This window comes from Zalophus californianus, chromosome 6, assembly GCF_009762305.2.
Source record: "Zalophus californianus isolate mZalCal1 chromosome 6, mZalCal1.pri.v2, whole genome shotgun sequence".
NCBI lineage: Eukaryota > Metazoa > Chordata > Mammalia > Carnivora > Otariidae > Zalophus > Zalophus californianus.
Window position 1 is genome coordinate 29,532,234 of NC_045600.1, and position 24,321 is coordinate 29,556,554.

Below are 24,321 nucleotides of genomic sequence, written 5' to 3' on the forward strand. Positions count from 1 at the left end.
AGTCCAAAAATGTGCTGGTCTCAGGGAATGACAGTGTCGTTATGGAAAATCCACACATGGATAATGAAGAGGCAACTAATTAGAAAGTGCTCTGCAAATATTAAATTATAAGCAGAGAAGCCAAATTAGGAATTCTCTAAGGACATGTGAACAGAGTAAAAAAGGTTATTAACATTCTGAGAGGGACAGAAACTTTGAAGAATCATCTTTTAGCGTTAATGGAACCTCATGAAAAAATTGGTTGCAAGGAGGGTCAATGAGTTTACTGGGTGGTCTTTAAAATAAGAAAACCTCAAGCAATAATACCAAAGCATTTTAAAAGAGCGTTTAAAATGAATTTTATTGTTTGAATTTTACAAGTAGTCTTTAAAGGCTTCAAACAAGAATTCTGTTGCAAAACTCTAATAAATAGCTTGCCCCAAGTCCCCAAACAAATGAAAGACAAAATAAAAACTAAACTCAGAAGGATAAGCAAGACTTCAGAATGCTTGGATGTTAGCGATATTTCTCATTTACAAAGAGAGATAGCAGGCAATGTAACAATCTCCTTCATACAAGTCCAAGAGAGAAAGAGACAGACAATTGAGATCTTTACAAAGCACTCCGAAATCTTCCTATTTCCATGGTGGAAATGTCACCCGAAAAAAAAATTCCATGGAAAAATCACAATCATGAATGAAACCGTAAAAGTCTGGTGGAGGGGGTGGGAGAAGAGAGAAAATCCATCCTGTTTCTTTCAGGGATGGAGGAAGGAGTTGAGATTACTTGGGGCAGGGAGCTTCCGAGCAGATGACATCGCAGAACGTTCCCTACATCAGAGTTGCCACTGAAGGGACACAGGCATCAGCTTCGTGACATTTTATGAAGGCAAGAAACAAGGCCACTAGGGGCTCCCCGGGTCCCTTAACACTGGTGGGCCCAGTGTGTCCGTCTGCAGGACTGGGGGCCTTGGGACGATGGCCAGAGGCCCAGAGCAGCTGCATCACTAGACAGGAAAAATAGCACATCGATCCTCTGGCTGGCCACAAAAGGATTCAGAAAATGCCGTACTGAAATTGCACACTGGGACATGCAGGTTTCAAAAGCCCATTCTATGATCACAGTCGTTGCTCCTAACAAGCAAGTATTAAACAATTTAACATTCACTTTCCCTAGTTATAAATACTGGTCAAGTCTTGCTTTGGAGAGGATTAATTAATATGGCCATTTTGAGTAAGCTAAAAATACAATTTTGCCACATTTTCATCTTCACACATCTCAAACAAAAGCTATACTTTCGACCAAAATACATACAAGTAAGATTTTACTCTGGAGGAATTCTGAAACCAATTAATGTTTGGAGCCAGGAAGCCATAGAGAGGCTGATTCCAATTTGGTGGGACTCTCTTAAACCAGACAGAAAGAGTTCTAGCTCTGAGGAGCACACCTGGGACCATCTCCCGGGGAGAGGAAGCAGGGGGTGCAGGTGGTAGAGTGACGTCACAATGCAGGACAGGAAAGGGGCATCGCCCGAAGCCCTGGCTCTGTCTCCGGGGCACTTGACTTGCGGGTAACCCCGACCCCGCTATCCTCGGGAAGGTAGGGATGCTAGCTCATGCACATGTCATTCAAGGGAGGTAGGCATTTTCTCCAGGCGCCTCCCTCCCCAGGCATTTTAGGAACTAAGGTAAGGAAAGCCCCCTCCCCAAATAAACCATTTGCAAAAACTTTATTTTCCTAGGAGCAATGACATGGGTCAGGATAAGGAGGGAAAGCTTGGGTTACCTGAAATTGATAAGAGCTCATGGAAATAGAGGCATATGGGCCAGGGCGGCCTAGGCCCACTTTCTTTTTTAAATACGTAACAGATAGAGATATTGTGCAAAAAAATAAAGACATTCACATTTTAGCAGTTAAACTTTTATTTTACTTTTTAAAATTTTTATTTACTTTTTTGTTTTTCTTTTCTACAAAAGGCAGATAATGATTGTTGATCTGCAATAATTGTGTTGTGCATTCCCCGAGAGGGGCTGGAGTGGGAAGTGAGGGCGGGTCGGTTGAGAAGGCTTTCCGGGGTCATGGCCGAAGGAGCGCCAAACCGCAGCGGAGAGCTCCCCACCCCCTCCCGGGGCTCCCCCCCCCCACCGGCTGGCCCTAGCTCATGTCTATGGTATTGAAGACCCATTCCGTGAACTTCTTCAGCTTGTCCGAGGCATTCTGGGACTCCTCCTGCAGCCTCAGGTTGTCCTCCCGGAGGTGCTGGACTTCCGCCTGCAGGTGGGCTTTGTCTTCCTTTTCCTGGGAGGCAGGGCAGAGGAGGAAAGGGCTGGGACCCAGCAGCTGGAGGGGCGGCTAGGGAGCCGGTGTGCCCTTCACCCATTTCTGTTCTTCATCCTAAACCTCTGTATCTGTGACCTGACACTGGGCATTCGGATACTCAGGCCAGAGGCTCAGTAAGGTTTATTTTGGAATGCAAAGACATTAACGTGTACTTTAATGTCTTCAATAAGGGCTGTCTTAACTTTCAGACTGTTGTTTGGGTGGCTGCCGTCTTAATATAGTCAAAGCCACTAAGAAACAAAACAACATTCCGTTCTCCTGCTGTGAAAGCCCGAATGACAGTGAAGAGGGGTGGGTCTGGGCTACTGGCCCATTAGACAAGGGGCGGGGAGGCCCAGAGAGGGCTCCAAGGGGCTGGCTGGGGTTCAACAACTTTTCCGCACCCTCGACAAGGCTTGCTCACACGGTGTGTGTCGGTGGGAACTGAGCTCCAAGCAGCTCGTGGAGCATGTGTCCCAAGGAGACAGGGACAATGCCCCCAAGTTATTCCACTAACGGGGCATCTGTTCAAGGGCAGTTTGCACAGACCAGGCACTCTGCTTTGAGAATGTGTGTTTACCTTCTTCAGATCTTCCCGGAGCATCTTCAGCATCCCTTCCAGCTGGTCCACTTTAGAAGCCAGAGTGGGGGAGGAATCTTTACTGCTGGGGACAAGAAACAAAAGACGGTGTTGGCAGAAGCCTCCACGGCTGGGTCTGTTTGGCATTTTTAATGAGGCCGCTGTATTTGTAAAATGGTTTTTTAATGTCAAACTACTCAGTACGGTGACCCAATGTGCATGTTCACTCTAAAAAGGAAAATGGTAATCTTAACAAGAGGTAACGCAAGGGTGAACGGCAGCGAATCAGTAGCTTCCTCTGTTAAAGATGCCGGCTCTTCACGACCAAAGAATACAGGACAGTAAGTGAAACTGGTCTCTTTGGCAGCAGGAGAGGTACTTTCTGGCAGGCCCAAGTGTCAAGCCGTGCAGTGTTTCCTATTCTCTTTAGTGGCTGTGAGCAGAAGAGAGCCCCTCCTCTGTGTGCAGAGGGGCTGAGGTCAGCCCTACCCTGGGGCGGCCGGCCGAGGGTAGGTCTCTGGCTCCCCAGAAAACAGTCTGTGGTTACTCATCCAGTTGCAGCTAAGTTATCATGCTCCCGTCTTGAAAGCTTGTCTAAATATCTTAAAATATTTTAAAAAATAAGACCTGTTTCAAAAGCTTGTCAGTCCAACCTTAATGTCTCTTTTGCTATTATGTTCTGCATAATAAAATTAGGCCCCCAATGTTCTTTCGCCCAATTTATCTGTGCTAGTGGAGTACCAAAAAACCCCCAAAGAGCTAGCAGATGAGAAGGCCACCCAACTGGCTGGACAGAAGACCCTTGTCAATTGTTCTTTGTCCAACTCCTGTCTACCTGAATTCAAGCTGCAGAAAGTTTCCAAGTGAGCTCTAGCCAGACACACCACCTCAGAGTCACACAACCAAGAATCTAAAGCCTTCCACTGGGAGAACACGCAGGTGCCTCTTTCCAGAGGTCAAAAAGGGAAGACACAGATAGACTGAAGTTTTGGAATCCCGGAATAAAAGGCGGTCTTTACTTGAGCTGTGTTGATGTCTTCTGCTGATTCTAGATCTACGAGCCCAAAGGGCAAAACTCGCAGTGGCACGAGTAGCTCCAGGCTGTAAATAAATGAAATGATAAGGATCTCCAAACTTTTAAGATGGGATGCCCAATGAAAACTCCTAGAAGCCTATCCTGACTTCTGAATGTTTTCAAAGTGAATTACGTGCTTGTGTATGCTTTAATTTTTAAAAACACATTTAACTCCACTTGTTCACTGAACAAAGAAAAGTGCCAACCATCACCCTCATCTTAGGATTCTGTAAGGATTTAAGAACTAGGTGCTGAATAATCCTTTCTGAGGAAAATGGACTTGTTCACTCAGACTTCTCCTGGTGGGAGGGCCCATTATAAGAAGGTACATTTTGGGTTCACTGCACCCTTGACACTACGTTTTGTTTTGTCTTGTTTTGTTTTGTTTTGTTTTGTTAAAGCTCTCAACAGCCAAACTAACTGCCACTCTCCCTCCCAAGATGTCTCAGTGATCGGAGTGAGTGCAGCACCTGTCCCTTATACTCATGACAAACCACCCATCACCCTTCTGCTTTCTCTGTGAAGAGCACTTCCTTGCAGACTTGCTTGGCCAAGTCTTCAGGAACAAGTCCCACAGCCTATTTGAACAACCTAGGCTAACCTCACTTTTCCTATTGTTGTATGTTTCCTAGATACCTGGATTCTTAACCATCCTCAAAAGGTTTTAAAAGGAGAGATTTCAAATTGAGGAAATTATTCTGCATCAGGGGGTACATGTATACCACAGCGGCCTGTGGGATGCTTCCCTATATAGTAACAGGACGCATCTACCCAACATCCTCACCACGTGAAACGGGAAAATGGAAATCCGCCTCTGCACAGTTCAACAAAAGTCAAAATCCCTGCTCTTAACTCCTAAGGAAACCCTCTGGGCCTCAGTTATTGCTTGCCTTTCATTTTCTCTCGAATCTTACCTCTCCTGGTGACTTGGATCTAAGGTCGATCTGAAGCAGCATGTTGGGAGCTGCTAAGATGGGGGCACATTTACAAGTATGATCAACTGACAGCAAGGGGGAGAAACTCCAAAACCAGGCTCAAGGACATCAGACAAATGATTCTTCTCACCTTACATGATCAGCCCCGAGAGCATAAATGTATTATGGCTTTAAATAATAATGAATATTCATGATTATGACTAAGTCATCAAGAACAGTTTAATTATGTTTATAGGATTGAGTTACAAAGCATTCTAAAATGTGAAGAGTCTGGCACTGCGGTGATGAGCTTCAGTCAGCTAATCCATGTGGCCTCCATCTCTTCCCCACACCTGCTGTCATGAGTGGAGGGGACACATGGTGCAGAGTGCTGACCTCGCTACTGGGTGACCAACCTGCTGTAGGACTTCATCTGGGCCAGAGCCTGCTCCTCAAGCTGGTCACTGTTGGATGCAGCACTCAAGGGCCGGTGGCTTTCGTCACTAGCAGCAAAGAAGGAGGCTCTTTGGACTGGAAGGGAGAGGAGAAGCCATTCAGTATTTGGAACCACATCCCGGCCCGGTCTATCAAAGGTCAACAACCGGTCGAATCCAATCAACGTGTGAGGATGCATCGGGAACCTTATCTCCTGACCCGTGTAGGAAAAAATTACTGTTTCAGCTCTAAGAGGACAGTAGCAGTGTAAGATCCCTTTTGAAAACACTCGTTGTGAATCAACTGTACTCTTCTTTTTCTTACCCATCAAAGTAGCATTCTATGAAATGTTTCCCTGGAAACAGGCATTGTGCCAAATTTCCAGACCAAGGCTTTTTCCACTCAGTGACGATAGAAAATGCACTTGTAGAAGTATGTTTTCCACAAGATTCCTGGCTACCTTGGAGGGTTTTAGCCAAAGTCCAACCATATGGGTTTCAAAATATACCCAACTTAAAACTTGAGCCAAGAAAACAAAATCAAATTTTCAAAACCTCTCATTAGAAACACAAAACTACTACCATATCATATAAAGGAGCATCTGTACTGGGGAACTGCCACCAGCTAACATGGGAGTGCCTTGTGGCTACTCCACTGTCGGCTAATCAAGTTCTCCTGAAAATCGTAGCTTGGACAGAATAGCCACTTTCAATTCTTCAAACGTGAGAGGAAAAAAAACAAACACAAAGAAACTAACTCAACCTTAAACCACTCGTTTCCTATCATTGTTTATTATAAAGAACATTTTAGCACCAAAGAATTTGGAATGATGACCATAGAGGGAAGTCAGTCTATTCACAAAAGGCGTTCGACAACCTCACGTCCACATACGTGGAGAGCATTACACCGAGTTTCTTCTATTCCAGCACACCGGCGTAAGGGCCTGCAGTGATGCAAGCACACACACGGTGGCTTGGCACAGGAACGACGTGGACAGCAAACGTGCTACCAGAGTCGGGAGAGCAACACAAAGAAGATACCCAACATTTGTCAAGCCTGGGGGCAGGGCCAAGTGGGACAAGCATCCCTAACAGATCCAATGGTGCACTTCACAGGGAGGTCCTCATGACGGGGTCAAAGACTCTTTCTGGATAGGTGTTTTTTTCAATCAGGTGACAGCTGGGATTCCCCTGCTCCCTGCCCTTCCCACCAGTGGGGAGGGGAGACATCCATGCTATGAATTCCTATGCAGAGGAAACATCAGGCCCCATTGGATTAAATCATACAGCATGTGGCCCTACTGAGTGCTCGGTAATGGTTCAGCCAACCGGTTTCCAGCTGCACGGGCTCCACCCTGTGTGGTCAGTGTGTTCAAAGCAGCAGAGCGGATAGAGAACGACCAGAGCCTCGCAGCCCCCAGCCCTGCCGGTCCCGCCCGTCCTGTTCAGATCGTCCGCAGACTCACCCTCATAGGCCTTGGCAGCATCCACCAAGTTGGACCAATCTAAATCCGCAGCAGTGTCGGGCAGGGGCATCAGGCCGGGGTCAGGCATGGGAGGCCTTCGGGTCTCCTGGACGTCCGTGAGGGAGCTGTCTGAGGCCGAGAACTCTCCTGCAAGAGAGGAGAGGTAAGATCCTTCTCATGCCCACAGGAGAACCGCTCGAGATCCTAGCCAAGCACTTGTTACCTGGAATCCATACCCAGTCCAGCAGACCACCAGGGACTATTCTGAAGCTGACGTGAACTAGGGGGTTGGCTTCCTCCAGGCTTGCCTGACTTTTTAATCATCCTCCACTGTCTCACCTCTAGTAGCGTGAGACACAGAAAAGTTAGTTTTGCACGGAGACAACACGTCTGCTTCTCTGGGAGCTGTCTGTCTACAGGGGGGCCCAGGGCAGCTCCCATGTCTTGCTTTTTTTTTTTTCCCCCCAGAGTCAAGGATCCAGGCTAGGACAACGAGGCCTGTTTCAACAGACAGCTGGATTTTGAAGCCAGACCGGAGAAGCTTGCTGATCCCTGTTTTAGGGGATAATAAGGCTTATTCTCACTGGACTGGGCCCCGGGATCTGAGCCACCTGCTACGGACCCCCTGTCCCCAGGGGATGGCCCACTGGTTTCCGCAGCTGGATGTGTCTGCAGGCTGATGTGGGAACCAAAGCAGATTGTATGAGAGTGCTCGATTACCCGAATGGAGTTACTACAGGAAGGTGATTTTAGGATTGGTGTCGGCATTCTTCTCCTTCCCGAGGACAGAAGAAGCAACTCTTGGGATCACTTTTGGATCACAGCAGTCCAAGAGCCTGAGCTTCTTCTAAGGTGACAATTTAGAAACACAAACATGAAGCCATCATAACGACGAGCCTTTGCTCGGCCTGGGGCAGAGAGGGGTGGGCGCAGGGGGCCGCTGTGCCGTCGGAGGGCATGCTGCTACGCTCGAGGTCACGCAGGCAGAGAACAGCGTGGGAAGGCTGCTGGGCCCGTGACACGCAGATGCTCTCCCCGGGGCAGGGGCTGCGGCAGGGGCAAGGGCGGGGTGTGCGGCTCCAGCAGAACGGCCACCCTCAGGGTGGGACTGTAACACTAAAAATCCATGCCACCACAAGCTCAAACCTCAGTTACAATCACTGAGTGACTCCAGAAACACCTGTTTACAAGGAGTTAAAAAGTTTCCCCAAGGATGATAGCCTGGGAAACCAGAGTATATTTAGTGCTTATTTTCCCTTTCAAATGACATAAAGAACTGCTCTGAAGTACAGCTGCTAGTTATTAATGTGCTTAAATTAGCAAAATGATGAGTAAATGGAAATCAACAAATACTGCCAGATATTAAATGCTCTGATCTATTTAAACATGCTCCCAAGGGTAAGTAGGTGGAACAGACAATTCTGTGTGTCACTCACAACCCTCCTGCCCTTTTATCTCTGGCACCCAAATTTCCATATGTACAAAAGAAGTCGCTCCTCCCCATTGCCCAGTGACAGTCGACAAAACAAGGCCAGGGCTGAGGGATCAGCCCAATAAGGGTTGCTCCGTTTAGGACATGGGGTCACCGTGCTGCCTGACTTCCAGGAAAGCAAGAAGAGGGGATGGGGGGGGGGGTCAGAGAGGGCAGCCCATTCCCTCCCTTCTGCAGCTGGACAGTGACCAGGTTGCTCTCTCAGAATGGAAACCTCTAGAAGACAGGGTCTACTCTGACGGGACACATGCAGACATGCCTTTACGGAGGGTTTATTGCTGCAGGAGCCATGGAACTCAGGGGAGAGTGGCCCCAGTGTGGAGACACAAGGGGAGAAAAGATTAGGGCCTATTTGGTCACTACCAGGAAGTTTTCTTCTAGAGTCTAGATGGTAAAAAGTGGTCATTTCACATGTTCACTCTGGAGGGTGCCCTCGTGGAGAAAAGAGAAGCCAGAGTCCAGCTGTAGTCAGATGGGGGAGAGGGGGCAGTGAGAAGCTGGCATGCCCCCGAGTGATGCCTGCCATCGGGTAGAAGGGGAGCAGTGAGCAGGACAGAGGTGGTGGACGGACATGCACGAGAGTGGGTTGAGAGCTCATGTGTGATGCAGGGAGAAAGCAAATGAGGCAAGCAGGAGAGTCAAAGAAAATACTGTTCCAGAGAAGCAGCAGAAAGGATATGAAACATGGGTATGAATGGACGCAGAATGCCCGGAAGGAGAAGGGCAGATGGGAGACAAGGTTATAGCATATGTCTAATGAACAAGCAGGACCCCAGGTTCCATAGCAGGCGTCTGCTGGGCTGGGTCACAGCAGGGCAGGGTGGGTGTAGAACCCTGGAATGGAGGTGGACAGAGAGAGGAGAAAGGAAAAGAACGAATGTAAACCCATAGTCCCAGAATATGGTCTTTCATAAAACTGGGACCTAGTTTGGTCACAGAGCAAACAAGGCATTTATGAACCAAAGGCAAGATGGAGGTGCCACTGGCATCAATACGCTTTTCCCTAAACTAATACTTGCTTGTTCACTAAATGAATGAATGAGTCAACAAACAACTGGCTGACACCATAGGCAATACCCTCACGGTCTAGGAAAGACAGAACAATGGCAAGTCCGGGTTCTTATAGTGGCTGGAAGGAGCAAATGGATACAATTCTCCAAAAAATAATTTAATGTTAGCCAAATGTGCCCAATCACAGTAGCAGATAGGATGTTTGGTTAAAATATAATCTCCAAACTACACCTTTGTACTGAAATTCAGCAGGTCTTGGGTAAGGTCTGGAAATTGTTATTTTTAGCAAGCATGCCAGGAGAGGGTTGTTATATGCACCTGGTGCCCCAGTATTTATGGTTGCCACCCAAGGGCTGCCCCTTGACCATATGGCTCTGGCGGCCGGGGGGGCCTCCTCCATTCCTGGGTCCCATGGAACTTTAAAAATTGGAGGGACAATTTTTTTTTTTTTTAAGGTTTTATTTATTTGACAGAGAGAGACACAGAGAGAGAGGGAACACAAGCAAGGGGAGCGGGAGAGGGAGAAGCAGGCTCTCCACTGAGCAGGGAGCCCAATGCGGGGCTCGATCCCAGGACCCTGGGATCATGACCTGAGTCGAAGGCAGACGCTTAATGACTGAGCCACCCAGGCGCCCCTGGAGGGATAATTCTTGACTACCACATGTAGGGCACTGAACAGAATGCAGACGGAAACAAACTCCAGACTTCTGTGAAAGAGGCTTATTTGCTTATTCCAGAGCTTTGGCCTAGGGCAGGCTTCAGGTTTGGCACACAAGTAGGGGTCCATGGTGGTGCTCACAGGGCACGGAGGCCAGTGCATGCTATCTTTGTGCTTGCCCTCTGCCTTCCTCTGGCTCATTGTTATCTCTCAGAAAGGAACTTAGACACTCACTTATTAGTACTCTGGTTTTTAGGACTGCCACCCAGGGGACATGTTGAGATCGCCTGGCTCTGGTGGCCAGTGGGGCTTACAATTGTGGGCCCATAGGACTGTATATATTTGCATACTTTAAGAGCTGCCGCCAGAGGGTCCGGCTTACAATCAGCCTAAATCTAGGCGCTGACTGAGATCCTCCCTTTTGGGACACTGGTCTTGGCACAACCCCAACTACTGGGATCTATTAAAAATTGAAATAGGCTGTTTGGACCATCACAAAGGTCTGAGAGACAAGAAAGAGCTAGGGCAGGGTTGAATGATAAGGTTCATCTCCAAAACAAGGCTACTCCTTCAAGACTGCGAGAGGTGACTCTCTTATCTAACACACAGACCAACACAAGGAGTCTAGAAAAAAGAGGAAATAGAGGAATATGTAATGAACAAAGAACAAGATAAAACCACAGAAAAAATCCTTAGTGAAAAGCAGTTAAGTAATCTGCCTGACAGAGTTCAAGATAATGGACACAAAGATGCTCGCTGAACTTGGGAGACGAATGAACATAGTGAGAACTTCAACAAAAAGAAAATATAAGGAAATGTCAAATAGAAGTCACAGAGCCAAAGAATACAATCACTGAACTGAAAAATATACTAGAGGAGTTCAACAGCAGATTAGATGAAGCAGAAGAAAGGATCCGTGAATTCAAAGACAAGGCAATGGAACTCATCCAATCAGAACAGCAAAAAGAAAAAAAGCATGAAAAGGAGTGAAAATAGCTTAAGGGACCTATAGGACAGTATCAAGCAGACCAACATTTACATTATTTATAGGGGTCCCAGAAGAAGAGAGAGAAAACTTCCCTAACCTAAGGAAGGAAACACACATGCAGATCCAGGAAGACCAGAGTTCCATATACAATGAATGTAAAAAGACCCACACCGAGACGCATTACAATTAGTCTCCAAAGTTGGACAAGAACATCTTAAAAGCAGCAAGAGAACAACAACTTGGTACGTACAAATGAATCCCCAGTAAGACTTTTCAACAGGAACTTTCCAGACCAGAAGGGAGTGGCTAAAAGAAAAAAAACTGCGAACTAAGAATCCTCTACCCAACAAAGTTGTCCTCCAGAACTGAAGGTGAGATAAAGAGTTTTCCAGACAAACAAAGCTGAAGGAGGGGCTCTTGGGCGGCTCAGTCAGTTGAGCATCCGACTCTTGATTTCGGCTCAGGTCATGATCTCAGGGTCCTGGGATTGAGCCTTGTGTTGGGCTCCCCATTCAGTGGGGAGTCTGCTTGTCTCCCTCTCTCTGTCTCTCCCCCTGCTTATGCTGTCTCTCTCTAAAATAAATGAATCTTTTAAAACAAAATCTAAAGGAGTTCAACACAACTAGACTGGCCTTACCGGAAATGTTAAAGGGACTTCTTTAAACTGAAAAGAAGGACTGCTAACTGGTAAAAAGAAAACATAAAAATATCAACCTTACTGGAAAAGGTAAACACATAGTGCAGGCAGGAGTAAATTAATTACAAGGCTAGTAAGAAGGTTAAAAGACAAAAATAATAAAAATAATTGTCTTACAGTTGGCCCTTGAGCAACACAGGTTTGAACTGCATGGGTCCACTTCTATGTGCATTTTTTCCTATAAATATTTCGGAAATATTTTTGAAGATTTGCAACAATTTCAAAAACTTGCAGACAAACTACACAGCTTAGAAATTAAAAAAAGATGTCATGAATGCCAAAAATATATACAAATGTATTATAAAAAGTTAAAAAAACTTTCTAAAACTCACGCATACCATACATGGCACCACTCACAGTTGAAAGAAATGTGAACAAAGATGCAGTATTACATCATAATTGCCCAAAATTAACTATGGTACATACTGTGTACTACTGTAATAATTTCATAGCCACCTCCTGAGGCTACTGCAGTGAGGCTTAGTGTTCAAGGTATCCACTTAAAATGCATGTGAGGCTAATCATCTTCACATGAGCAGTTCAGCTCTCCAGTAAATTGGGTATCCGGTAAAAACTGGTCTCCATTCGCACGTACTTTTCATCGTGTTTAGTGCAATACCATAAACCTTGAATAATACCATGGGATCCATTCAAAGTGCTACTAGTAATGCTGTGAGCGTTCCCCCAAAACAGAAAAGATATGAAATGACACGAAAAAGTTGAACTGCTTGATATGTATCACAGACTGAGGTCTGCAGCTGCGGTCGCCTGCCACTTCAAGGTAAATGAATCTAGCGTAAGGACCACTGTGAAAACAAGAAGAGGAAATTCACAAAGCTGTCACTGGAGTGGTGCCAGTAGGCATAAAAACCTTGTACTTTTTGGGAAATACCTTTCGATCTCCTATTGAAAATGCAGCTATCAGGTGGGTCCAGGACTGCTAATAAGAAAGGCATTTCTATAGACTCTAACACGACTCAGGAAAAAGCGAAGTCATTATATGACAACTCAAAGCAAACGGAAGGTGAAAGGTCAAAAGCTGCAGAATTTAATGCCAGCAAAGGATGGTTTGATAATTTTAGAAAGAGGTTTGGTTTTAAAAATGTCAAGATAATAGGAGAAGCAGCTTCTGCCAACCAAGAGGCAGCAGACGCGTTCCCAGACACCGTTAAGAAAATCATTGAGGAGAAAGGATATCTGCCTGAACAGATTTTTAATGCAGACAAAAGTGCCCTGTTCTGCAATAAAATGCCACAAAAGACATTATTTACTCCATATGAAGAGAAGTGAGCAGCAGGATTTAAAGCAGAAAGGGACAGACTAATGACTGTTGTGCAAATGCAGTTTAGTTTAGGATCAGAACTGCCCTTTTCTATAAACCCTACCAACCCCTGACAACCCCTGAGTCTCGAAGGGACACAAAACCAGCTGTCAGACTTTTGGTTGTACCAGAAGGCCTGGACAATGAAGACCCTTTTTCTGGATTGGTTCCACTGATGCTTTGTCCAGTCAGGAAGTACCTTGCCAGCAAGGGATTGCCTTTTAATGTACTTCTGATATTGGACAATGCCCTGGCCACCCAGAATCCCATGAGTTCAACACCAAAGGTGTCGAAGTGGTCTACTTGCCCCCAAAACACGACATCTCTAATTCAGCCTCTGGATCAATATTTAAGGATGATCACACACAGTATTTTTTTTTTTTAAGATTTTATTTATTTTTCAGAGAGAGAGAGGGCGCACAAGCAGGGGGAGCCTCCGGCAGGCACAGCAGGCAGAGGGAGAAGCAGGCTCCCCGCTGAGCAAGCAGCCTGATGCAGGACTCGATCCCAGGACCCTGGGATCATGATCTGAATTGAAGGCAGACGCTTAACTGACTGAGCCACCCAGGCGTCCCTATACATAGTATTCTGTGAAAAGGACTGTCAACACTATGGGTGGGAATTGTGATAGACAAAACATGAAATTCTGGAAGGACTATACCAAAGATGCCATCATTGTTATAGAAAAAGCCATGAAAACCATCAAGCCCGAAATAATGGATTCCTGATGGAGAAAACTGTCCGGATGTTGTGCATAACTTCATAGGATTTGTGATAGAGCCAATCAAGGAAATCATGAAAGAGACCGGATTTGGCAAAAAAGGTAGGGGTGAAGGGTTTTAAGATGGAGAAGTCCAAGAGGTCACAGACATCACACCTGAGGACTTAAAAGAAGACGACCGGATGGAAATGAGTGCTTCCAAACCAGCACCAGATGATGAGAAAACAAATTGACATTAGAGAGTCTGGCAGAAGGACTCCGATTCTCCAAGACTGCTGTGACTTCTTTTACAACATGAACTGTTCTAGGATATGGGCTCTGAAACTAAAGCTCACAGTGGGAGGATCAGTACTGTATAAAAACATATTGAGAGAGATGACACAGCAAAACAGACAGAAATTACAATGTGTTTCTACAGAGGTACACTGAGCGTGTCTGCCTCTCCTACCTCTCCTTCCACCTCTGCCATCCCCAAGACAGCATGGCCAACCCCTCATCTTCCTCCCTCTCCTCAGCCTACTCAACGTGAAGACAAGGGCGAAGACCTTTATGATGATCCACTTTCACTTAATGAATAATAAATAATCATCAGGCCATACAGTTAATAAACTTATCTGTTGTATGTTTTGTGTGAAATCTGACTGTACAGCAATAATTGTACGAGATGCTTTTGTGTCATCATCATCATCATCATCGCCGAAGTAGTCATCATGTAGAACAGTGAGTGTAAGTCTTGTATGGAAGTGGATACCCTGTCCTTACATAGGCATATGCAAGTGATATTTAATATAAAAGTAATAATGTTTTGGTTTTCTTACTGCTTTATAATTTTGCTCTCAAGGAATTACATTACCTTAAAGTATGCCTCTCGTAACTTGGGAAACTGTGTATCAGCCTGTTGTCATAGGTAAGCGGTTTTTAAAAAATGTAACAATGTTTCTAAAACTGTACTATATGACTGTTGTACTTTACGCCATAAAAATTTTATAGTGATTCCTTCCTTAGTGTATAGGAGAGGCTACTGTGAAGAACTGTATCAATTCCACTAGGCTACCATAGAGCAATCATGCTGCCGCTGCTTCATTATTAGTGCATGAATTGTTATACCTGTAAATAAGTCTGCATTCCTTTTCACTTCTAATGTCTAGTGTTAGCAATATGTATAACATCTACAGTTTTGTATCCTATAAGACAAAACTGGCGTAGGTACTGACAGATGGTTACTCATGTAAACAGACAAGGTAAACTTACAGTATTGGTAAATACACTACAGTACTGTAAATGTATCTTCTCTTATGATTTTTTAATATTTTCCTTTCTCTACTTTATTGTAAGATTACAGCATATAAGACGTATGACCTAGAAAATATTTGAAATGACTGTTTATGTTATTAGTAAGGCTTCCGGTCAATAGTAGGCTATCAATAGTTAATGTTTCTGGGAAGTCAACAGTTATACACGGATTTTTGACCATATCGGGGGTTGATACCCCATACTCCCTTGTTGCTCAAGGGTCAACTGTAATTAGTTAATAAGGGATACACATGGTAAAAAGATGTGAATTGTGACATCAAAATCAAAATGTTGGGGGAGAGAGTAAAAATGTAGAACTTTAGCATGCATTTAAACTTAAGTTGTTATGAACTGGAAATAAATGGTTATAAATATAAGTTATATGAAAGCCTCATGGTAACCACAAAGCAAAAACCTATGACAGATACACAGAGGATAAAGGGAAAGGAAGCTAAGCCTACCACTACAGAAAGTTATTAAACCATGAAGGAAGAAAGCAGGAGAAGAAAGGAACACAGAGGAACTACAAAACAGCAAAAGGCATATGCCTATCATTGATTATTTTAAATGTAAATGGACTATCTTCTCCAATTAAATGGGTAAAAAAAATGACCCATCTATACGCTGCCTCTAAGAGAGTCACTTGAGAACTAAGGACATACACAGACTGAAAGTGAAGGAATGAAAAAAGATATTCCATGGAAATGGAAACCAAAAGAAAGCTGGTATAGTTATATTAGACAAAAAAGACTCTAAAACAAAGACTATAATAAAGACAAAAAAAGGCATTACACAATGATAAAGGGGCCAATCCAATAAGAGGACATAGCATTTTTATTTATGTACCCAACACTGGAGCACCTAAATATGTGAAGAAAATATAAACAGACCTAAAAGGAGAAATAGCAATATGGTAATAGTAGGGGACTTTGATAACCCACTTTCATCAATGGACAGATCATCTAGACAAGTCAATTAGGGAACATCAACCTTAAATGACACACTAGGCCAGATGGACTTAACAGCTTATACAAAATATTCCATCCCAAAACAAAAGAATATACATTCTTTTCAGTCACACATAGAACATTCTCCAGGATGGGTCATATGTTAGGTCGCAAGTCTTAATAAATTTAACATGACTGAAATGAAATCAAACATTTTTTTCCACTATAATGCTATGAAACTAGAGATCAATTACAAGAAGAAAACAGGAAAATTCACAAATATGTGGAAACTAAATGATGTGCTACTGAACAAGCAATGGGTCAAAGAAGACATCACAAGAGAAATCAAGAAATACTTTCAGAAAAATGAAAATGGAAATACAACATACCAGAGCTTATGGGATGCAGGAAAAGCAGTTTCAAGAGGGAAGTTCATAGTGACAAATGCCTACATATCAAGAAACATCTCAAATAAGCAACCTAACTTTACACCTGAAGGACCAGGAGAAGAACAAATAAAGCCCAAAGTTAGTCGAAGAAAGGCAGTAACAGATCAGAGTGGAAATAAAACAGAAGCTAAAACAAAACACACAAAACAGAGATCAATGAAACTAAGAAATGGTTCTTTGAAAAGATAAATAAAATTGACAAAGCTTTAGCTAGACTCACCAAGAAAAAAAGACAGAAGATTCAAAATCAGAAATGAAACAGCAGACACGATAACTGAGATACCAGAGAAACACAGAGGATCTTAAGAGACTACAGTGAAGAATTATACGCCAATAAATTGTGCCTAAGAAGAAATGCATAAACCCCAACATACAACTTGCCAAAAGTGAATCATGATTATGAGACTAACGTGCCACCTGCTAAGTCACTAAAACTGAATCATGAAGAAACCAAAAACCTGAACAGACTGATTACTAGCAAGGAGATGGTTGGAAGGTCTGTGATTACTGATTCAAACAAAAGAGGACTTTACTGTTGAATTCTACCGAACATTCAAAGAATTAACCTTTTTAAAATTCTTCCAAAAAAAAAAAGAAGCGGCAGCAGCAGCAGCAGCAAAAAGAACACTTCCAAACTCATTTTATGAGGCTAGCATTACCCACCCGGATACCAAAACTAGACAGGGACACCACAAGAAAAAAAAAGTCACAGGCCAATACCCTTGATGAAGGATATATTATTCCATCTACATGGAAAAATCCTCAACAAAATATTAGTAGACCGAATTCAACAATACATTAAAAGGGACCATATACTATGATCAAGTGGGATTTGTCTCAGGGATGTAAGGATGGTTCAACATCCACAAATCAATGTGATATACCACATTGATGAAATGTGGGATAAAAAATCATATAATCATCTCAGTAGATGCAGAAAAAGCATTTGACAAAAATCAACATTTATGATAAAAAAATCAAAAAAGTAGGTATAGAGGGGATATACCTTAACATAATAAAGGCCATGTATGACTAGCTCATAGCTGACATACTCCATCATGATGAAAGCTGAAAGCTTCACCTCTAAGATCAGGAACAAGACAAGGATGTGGACTGTCACCACTTTTACTGAACAAAGTATTAGAAGTCCTACTCAGGGCATTAGATAAGAAATAAAAGGCATTCAAATATGATGTAAAACTCACTATTTGCAGATGGCATGATATTATGAACCCTAAAGACTCCATCAACAACTCTAAGAATTAACAAGGGAATGGAGTAAAGGTGTAGGGTACCAAATCCATTCACACAAATCTGTTGCCTTTCTATACACTAATAACAAAATATAAGAAAGAGAAATTAACAATCCTACTCACAATTGTATCAAAAGGAATAACCTAGGAGTAACTTTAACCAAGGAAGTAAAAGACCTGTACACTGTAAACTGTAAGATAATGATAAAAGAAACTGAAGACACAAATAAGTAGAAAGATAATTCCATGCTCATAAAAAAATATTGTTAAAATGTCCATACTACACAGAGCAATCTACAGATTCAGTGCAATCCCTATCAAAATTTTAATGGCATTCTTCACAGAAGTAGAACAAGCAATCCTAAAATCATCTGTAATTACAGAAGACTCTGAATAGCCAAAGCTATCTTGGAAAAAAACAAAGCTAGAGGTATTACGCTCCTGATTTCAAACTATATTACAAAGCTATAGTAATCAAAACAGTACGGTATTAGCCTCAAAACAGACACATCATTTATGTGTTCCACATCAATGGAACAAACAATGGAAGAGAGAGCCTTATGCATATGCATAAACATATGCGTATGTGGCCAATTAATTTATGACAAAGGAGCCAAGAATATACAATAGGGAAAGGATGGTCTTTATGGGACAGCCACATGCAAAAGAATGAAACCAGAGCACTATCTTACACCAAACCACAAAAGTTAACTCATTATGGATAAAAGACTTGATTGTAAGATCTGAAACCAAACTTCCAGAAGAAAACATAGGCAGTAAGCACCCTGACATCAGTTTTGATGATGACTTTTTGGATGTGACACCAAAGGCAAAGGTAACAAAGGCAAAAATACACAAGTAGACTACACGCACACTAAAAAATCTCTGCTCAGCAAGAAAACCATTAACAATGAAAAGGCAACCTATGGACTGGGAAAAAATATTTGCAAATCTGATCTGATAAGGGGGTAATATTCATAATATATGAAGAATTCCTACAACTCGATAGCCAAAAAACAAACCAATTAGAGAATGGGCAAGAATCTGAATAGACATTTTTCCAAAGACAACATACAGATGGCCAAGAGGTAAATGAATAGATGCTCAACATCATTAATGATCAGGGAAATGCAAAATCCAAAACCACAATGAGATACCACTTCACACTTGTTAGAATATCTATTATCAAAAAGGGAAGATACAAGTGTTGGCCAGGGTGTGGAGAAAAGGGAGCCCTTGCACACTGTTAATGGGAATGTAAATCGGTGCAGCCACTGTGGACAACAGTACAGAGGTTCTTCAAAAACAGAGCTACCATACGATTCAGAAATTCCACTCTGGGTATTTATCCAAAGAAAACGAAAACACTAACTTGAAAAAAATATATGTACCCAAGTTTACTGCACCATTATTTATAACAGCCAAGATATGGAGACAACCTAAGTGTCCACTAATGGATGAATGACACACACACACACACACACACACACACACACACAGTAGGATATTACTCAGTCTTAAAAAAATGAAATCTCATTTGCAACAACACGGATGGATCTTGAGAACACTATGCTGATTGAAATAAATTAGAGAAAGACAAATAAGTCATGGGGATTACTGTAATGTACAGCATGGTGACTACAGTTAATAATTACTGCATTTTGGAAGTTGCTAAGAAGGCATCTTAGAAGTTCTCATCACAAGAAAAAAAAAACAAACCTTCCAACTATGCAAGGTGACAGATATTAACTAGACTCACCGTGGGGACCATTTCATAATATATACAAACATTGAACCATGTCGTACCACTGAAACTAATACAATGTCTTCAGTTATAACCCAAACCAGAACAGGCATCCCAGATGACTTTTAGGGTCTGGTGAGGCCGAGCATCTGTACCCTGTGGTCTGGGATTACAGGTGCGAGGCTGACCCAGGGAGGCTGGGGAGCTGCAAAGCTGAGCACGCAAGCCCCACTTACCATGCAGCGACTTCATTCCCAAGGTGTAAGAAGGCCTCCGCAATGGGAGAGACTTGGGCAGGGAAGGGTACGTGCTGCTGAACAGGACGTCGTTGGGCAGGGCCTGGTCCAGAAGCGAAGCCCTGGAAGCGAAGAAGTGCTCCCTCTGGCCGCTGTAGATGCTCTCATCCGACAGCGTTCGGTGCAGGGCCCGTCTTGCCATAGGGGTGGTAGGAAACGGGGACTGAGGAGAGGAAAGCGCCTGGAACTGAACAAGAGCATGCAGACAAGTATTTGTATGATGGCATATATCATCATGATAGAGTAGCTCTAGCAGGAGGTGCCTCTTGATACACATCAACTACTGATAGTGTATGTAATGAGTTTTGGAGATTGCTTTTTTAGGATGGATTTCTATTCACTAAAATAGGGAAGCCACCTATATATTTCTATATTTCTATATAAATGGCATAAGTTCCAGATAGCTGTTCTCTTTCGTCTTTTGTTTTTGTGACCAGATTTGATTTTAGTTGAGGTTCTTCTGCAAAAAGCAAGCTTCTGAGAATCCCATTCGTTGAGAAACAACAGACACATTAACAGTATTTAAATATCCAGCCTCAGAGCCAACAGAGTATTTGGCCTGTTAGCAACAAAGTTGCATTTATTCAGTCCTTCCTAGACTAGTGTTCACCTTGACAGGGAGAACACTGTGGGGGACAGGTGAGGGTGTGAGTAGGGGGGTTGAGTCATAGCTGCCAGAAGACCTCTGTGGGACTTTCCGGGACACTCTGAAGGGGCAGAGAGAGAAGGACACGGCCGCGTCCCCATTTAGGACGCCGAGAATAGAGCTGACGCTCAGGTTCACTGCTGTGCTCTGGAAGCACAGGCTTCTGTTCATCAAATCAAGGGTTAATCAAGTCAAAGCTACCCATGAAGTGGTGCACAGTTGCTGCATAAATATGAAAAAATGATTAATCAAACTCATTGTAAATGAGCCCCAGGTGTAGCCAACTGTGTAAAAATTGTGCTCACTTCTAAAAATTCGTGATGAGTTAGGAGCAAGGTACATATACGCTTGCCTAGAAAATGAAGCTGCTGTGATAAATGCTCTGTGAGTCTTTAAGGACAGGGAACTAGGTATGGAAATGGTGCTTTCCCTTTTGTGGGCATTACAGAGGTTAAATGGCTTGCTGATTATAATTTTAAAAATTACCAGGCCAGGCCCCAGATCTCTCCATTCAAACACTGCCCCCAATCTTTTTTAGCACTTCTGGGTTCAGCAAAGGGATTTCCTTTTCTAGTGACTGTCCCCACCCTGATGGTTATACAGGAAGGAGGTTTTCCACCAATTCTAGTTTCAGCCTCTTTGGGAAATAGTAACATACTTTAAGGCAGTGAACCTCTATCTTGAAGAGATCCTTGGAGCGGCATGCTTTCTTAAAAGTTAAAACATCTTGCACTAAAGGGAGGCAAGGTAGGAGATGGAAGGCAGCAATCTGCCTTGATGTTTTCCGCCCATTAAAAAAAAGTCGTCTTGTCCCAACACATTGGGGTGGCCCCTCACCCCAATCCTCTTCCCCTCCAGTCTTGAAAGTGTGTGCACACCGATCTGGTTCCAAGAGCGCCGTGGCCTGCCTTGCAGGGTGCTTGCTGGTGGTGCCCAGTGCTGCCAGCCCTGGGAAAGAACCACCACGGAGTCAATGCTGACTCGCAAGGGATCTGAGAGCACATCAGGCTGGGGGAGGGGGGCGGTTACAGATTGCTCCAGGGGGCTGTACAGGCTCCTCACAGCATCACTGCATCACTGCATCACTGCCTGGGGAGAAGAGATGTTCAGGTGGGACCCAGGCGCCCATGACACCCACCCCTCCCATCAGAGAAACTGCGCTTTCTCACTTCTCCATATTGGACTTCTGTGTATAATTTTATTAAAAAAGGGGGGGGGGCGGTTCTTGAACTTTAAAATCATCTGGGCACCATGGATCTATTTCAAAGCTGAGGAACAAGGCCTAGAGGAGTTGCATCTTGCTCCAGGTCCGGCTCCTGTTCTCTCACTCTTTCCAGTCCTCCTGGCTTCTGTGTGAGGGGTCACCTGCACCTGCAGTAAGCAAACACCAGCTCTTCCCGAACACTGACGCTGCACGAAGCCTCTTCCTGTGGTCTACGCCTGAGAGTCTGGCTGCAAATCAGGACTACGGGTTTGCACTGTGCCTGTTCACTTGCCGCTGGACGCAGCCCTTGGGGAAGACAAGGTGATCTCAGCTCTGCCTGCCAATGAGGTTTCTTAGAATGTTTGAGCTCTGCCATTTTCCTTGAGGCAGGAGTTCTGCAGCGGTTGCTCAGGCCTTGCAGGCTCCTACCTCTGAGCTACAGCCTGCCACGTCCTGCTGCAGACATCTCACTCTGCTGGCAAATCAGCCTGGGAGTGACCCTGTCATTTGATATTAACGATCACTTCCAAGAAGCACTTGCTATCCAAGAAAGCCAATGTGGTCCGAGTGGGTTCCAAGTATCACGGCCCAAAGATGGCCACCGCTGGGACCCTGACACCTGAGGCAGGGGCTCGGGGCCTTGAGCCAGGCATGGCCTGGAAGACTTCTCAAGGGCATGCTGGTCTTCCTGACACAGCAGAGCCACGGGCATTCTGACGGAGAATCTCGGAAGATACACGGAGATAGTTAGCTAAAGTCATCTGAAACCAAACTGAAAAGGACGACACACAGAAAAAAACAGCCTTATTTCCAGCCCTTCCTAGTAACAGAGTAGCCAGCAGAGCGTTTTCTTTGCAGAGGGTCTCAGTAATGCAGTCATGACAAAGTGCACCCCTGTTTCAACTAGGAATGTTAAAATAATTCATTTTGGAAATAAAAGCCAAGAATGGGAATAAGGGCAAAACAGACATTTGCTTTCAATTATTTCCACGGCATGAGTAAATCAAAAGAATGAAAGCTCTGAGTTCGTCCCTTTCCAAAAATGTTAAACTGAGAATTGGAGGAAAGATTCCTCTCAGGGCAAGTTTTATTTTCCTCTAACCTCAAAGGAAAAATCTGAAAAAATTTTTATTTTGAAACTGGTACTTAAACATTTTAATACATCTCTTTGGGTTCTGATGGCTAAAGAAGTTTCAAGCACTATCTTTTGCGAAGTTGCTAAGGAAACCATTTGTACCCTGCGTGATGAGTCAGAACTGTTAAGTGCTGGCTTATAAAACAGAAATCACAGAAATCAAGAATGGCAAGTCTTTAAAATGATTTATGATGTTAATGTTTATGTTAATAAATCTTTTATTTCTCAACAGAATGCCAGAATGGCCTTTGGAGTACATTTTTAATTTCTGTCAATGCTGATCTTTCCGTTTAGGGGGTATGTGTGACCTATCTTGAGGTAGGCGCGCGTACACAGGTGATGAGAAGCCTGAGTGGGAATGGACAAGACCACACAGTTCACCCTGCTGGGCACGCCCTCTGTACTCTGATCCCAGCTTGAGGACAGCAAGTGGTTAGGGAAACACTTTAGCTTACCTTTTCAATCAACTGTCAGAGTTCTTCTTAAATTACACTCGCTAGTCACTTCCAACAGACTACTCAGTCATTCAACTAAGAACCTGGACAACAGAACATGTGCGAGTTTGCTGTGCTGTCCTTCCTGGGGGTGGATTCCCTCCTTCTGGGACTATATGGCATACTGCGCGGAGAAATGCCTTGTGCTCAGAGCTTTGGGCCCCACTCAACAAAGGCCAGCTCCGAGCCTTGGGAGGGTGACAATGGCACACTTCCGAGGACAAGAAAGCAGAGAGGCTCAAGTAGTCTTCAGGAGTCCTCCGAGCTGAGGTGGGCAGAACAAACCCTTCCACGTGGCCACCGACACACAAACATAAACCCTGAGCACACACATGGGACTTGATGGGGAGGGAGGCTGGCTTTAGAGGTGACATTTCTAGTCTGGAATTCTGCGAGGGAAGTGGAGAGAACGTTTTGCCAAGTAAAGAGAGTCTAGAAAGTTCTGAAGGTAAGTGTATAGACCTAGTTTGCTGAGCGGCAGAGGTGGCTTTTGGAGGATGGGGTTGGGGTGAAGAGAGTGGGTGTCCATCAGGCCGTTTCTCTGGCTGACTGAGCAGTAAGTACATGGTGCACAGCCGGCAGGCCTGCCTGGCTGGGGTTGGGGGCAGAGGTGAGGCACCCAGGGCAGGACGTGAACTGGGAGCTACTGGGAGCTACTGGCGGCGGGAGGGAGAGACCCTCTGGACAGAAGGCACTAAAGCATTTACAGAAAACTTCCTGTCTGATGAGGGAGCCACAGGTGCTCTGCCAAGTTCTCTGAAGCAGTGTCATCTGAGCTAATGTCTGTGAGAGAACATGGCTTGTGCACTGGGAGTGGGGTATGCTAAAAGAAGATAAAGGAAGGGTGGTAAGGACAGGGGCTAAGAGGTGTGGCAGCGGGGACAGAATGCTTGGAGAACGATGGGAGCTAATTTTAGGGCAGAGTGGGAGAGGGCAGGAACTGGGAGCCAACACCTCCGGAGGGTGCCCCTGGCCTCCCTAACGGCCATGTGCCCCAAGCTCTGTCCTGTACCTTAAAGTTCTTCTGGGATTCGGGAGTTGGGCTTTCCAGGTCGATGAGTTTCTTGAGGTCCTCCTCGATGGTGGACTTGGGGGCTGGCTTGGGGGACGCCCGGAGGTCCCTGGTTGAGGCACGCAGCCTGGTGTGGGCCATCTCGTTGCCATCACTCTGATGGCGCCTTGAAGGGAAGAGATGGGAGAGATCA

The 24,321-nt window shown here is 44.4% G+C and overlaps 1 protein-coding gene across 20 annotated transcripts in view; it reads right to left on the reverse strand.

Annotated features, from left to right (window-relative positions):
* Nucleotides 1-321: 321 nt before the first annotated feature.
* The window catches only part of SIPA1L1 (signal induced proliferation associated 1 like 1), a 468,863-nt gene continuing 444,863 nt past the window's right edge, over nt 322-24,321 (reverse strand). For 14 of the 20 annotated variants that reach the window (XM_027568806.2, XM_027568796.2, XM_027568799.2 and 11 more), the window contains 7 exons: nt 24,129-24,294; nt 21,121-21,231; nt 19,578-19,824; nt 6,768-6,914; nt 5,284-5,398; nt 2,879-2,963; nt 322-2,277 (listed from right to left, as the gene is read on the reverse strand). In XM_027568806.2, coding sequence (XP_027424607.1) covers nt 2,134-2,277; nt 2,879-2,963; nt 5,284-5,398; nt 6,768-6,914; nt 19,578-19,824; nt 21,121-21,231; nt 24,129-24,294 — 1,015 coding nt within the window. In that variant the 3' untranslated portion in view covers nt 322-2,133. Of the gene's footprint in view, nt 2,278-2,878; nt 2,964-5,283; nt 5,399-6,767; nt 6,915-19,577; nt 19,825-21,120; nt 21,232-23,102; nt 23,161-24,128; nt 24,295-24,321 lie in introns of those variants that run through there. The other 6 variants (XM_027568815.2, XM_027568812.2, XM_027568809.2 and 3 more) reach the window with 5 other exon arrangements.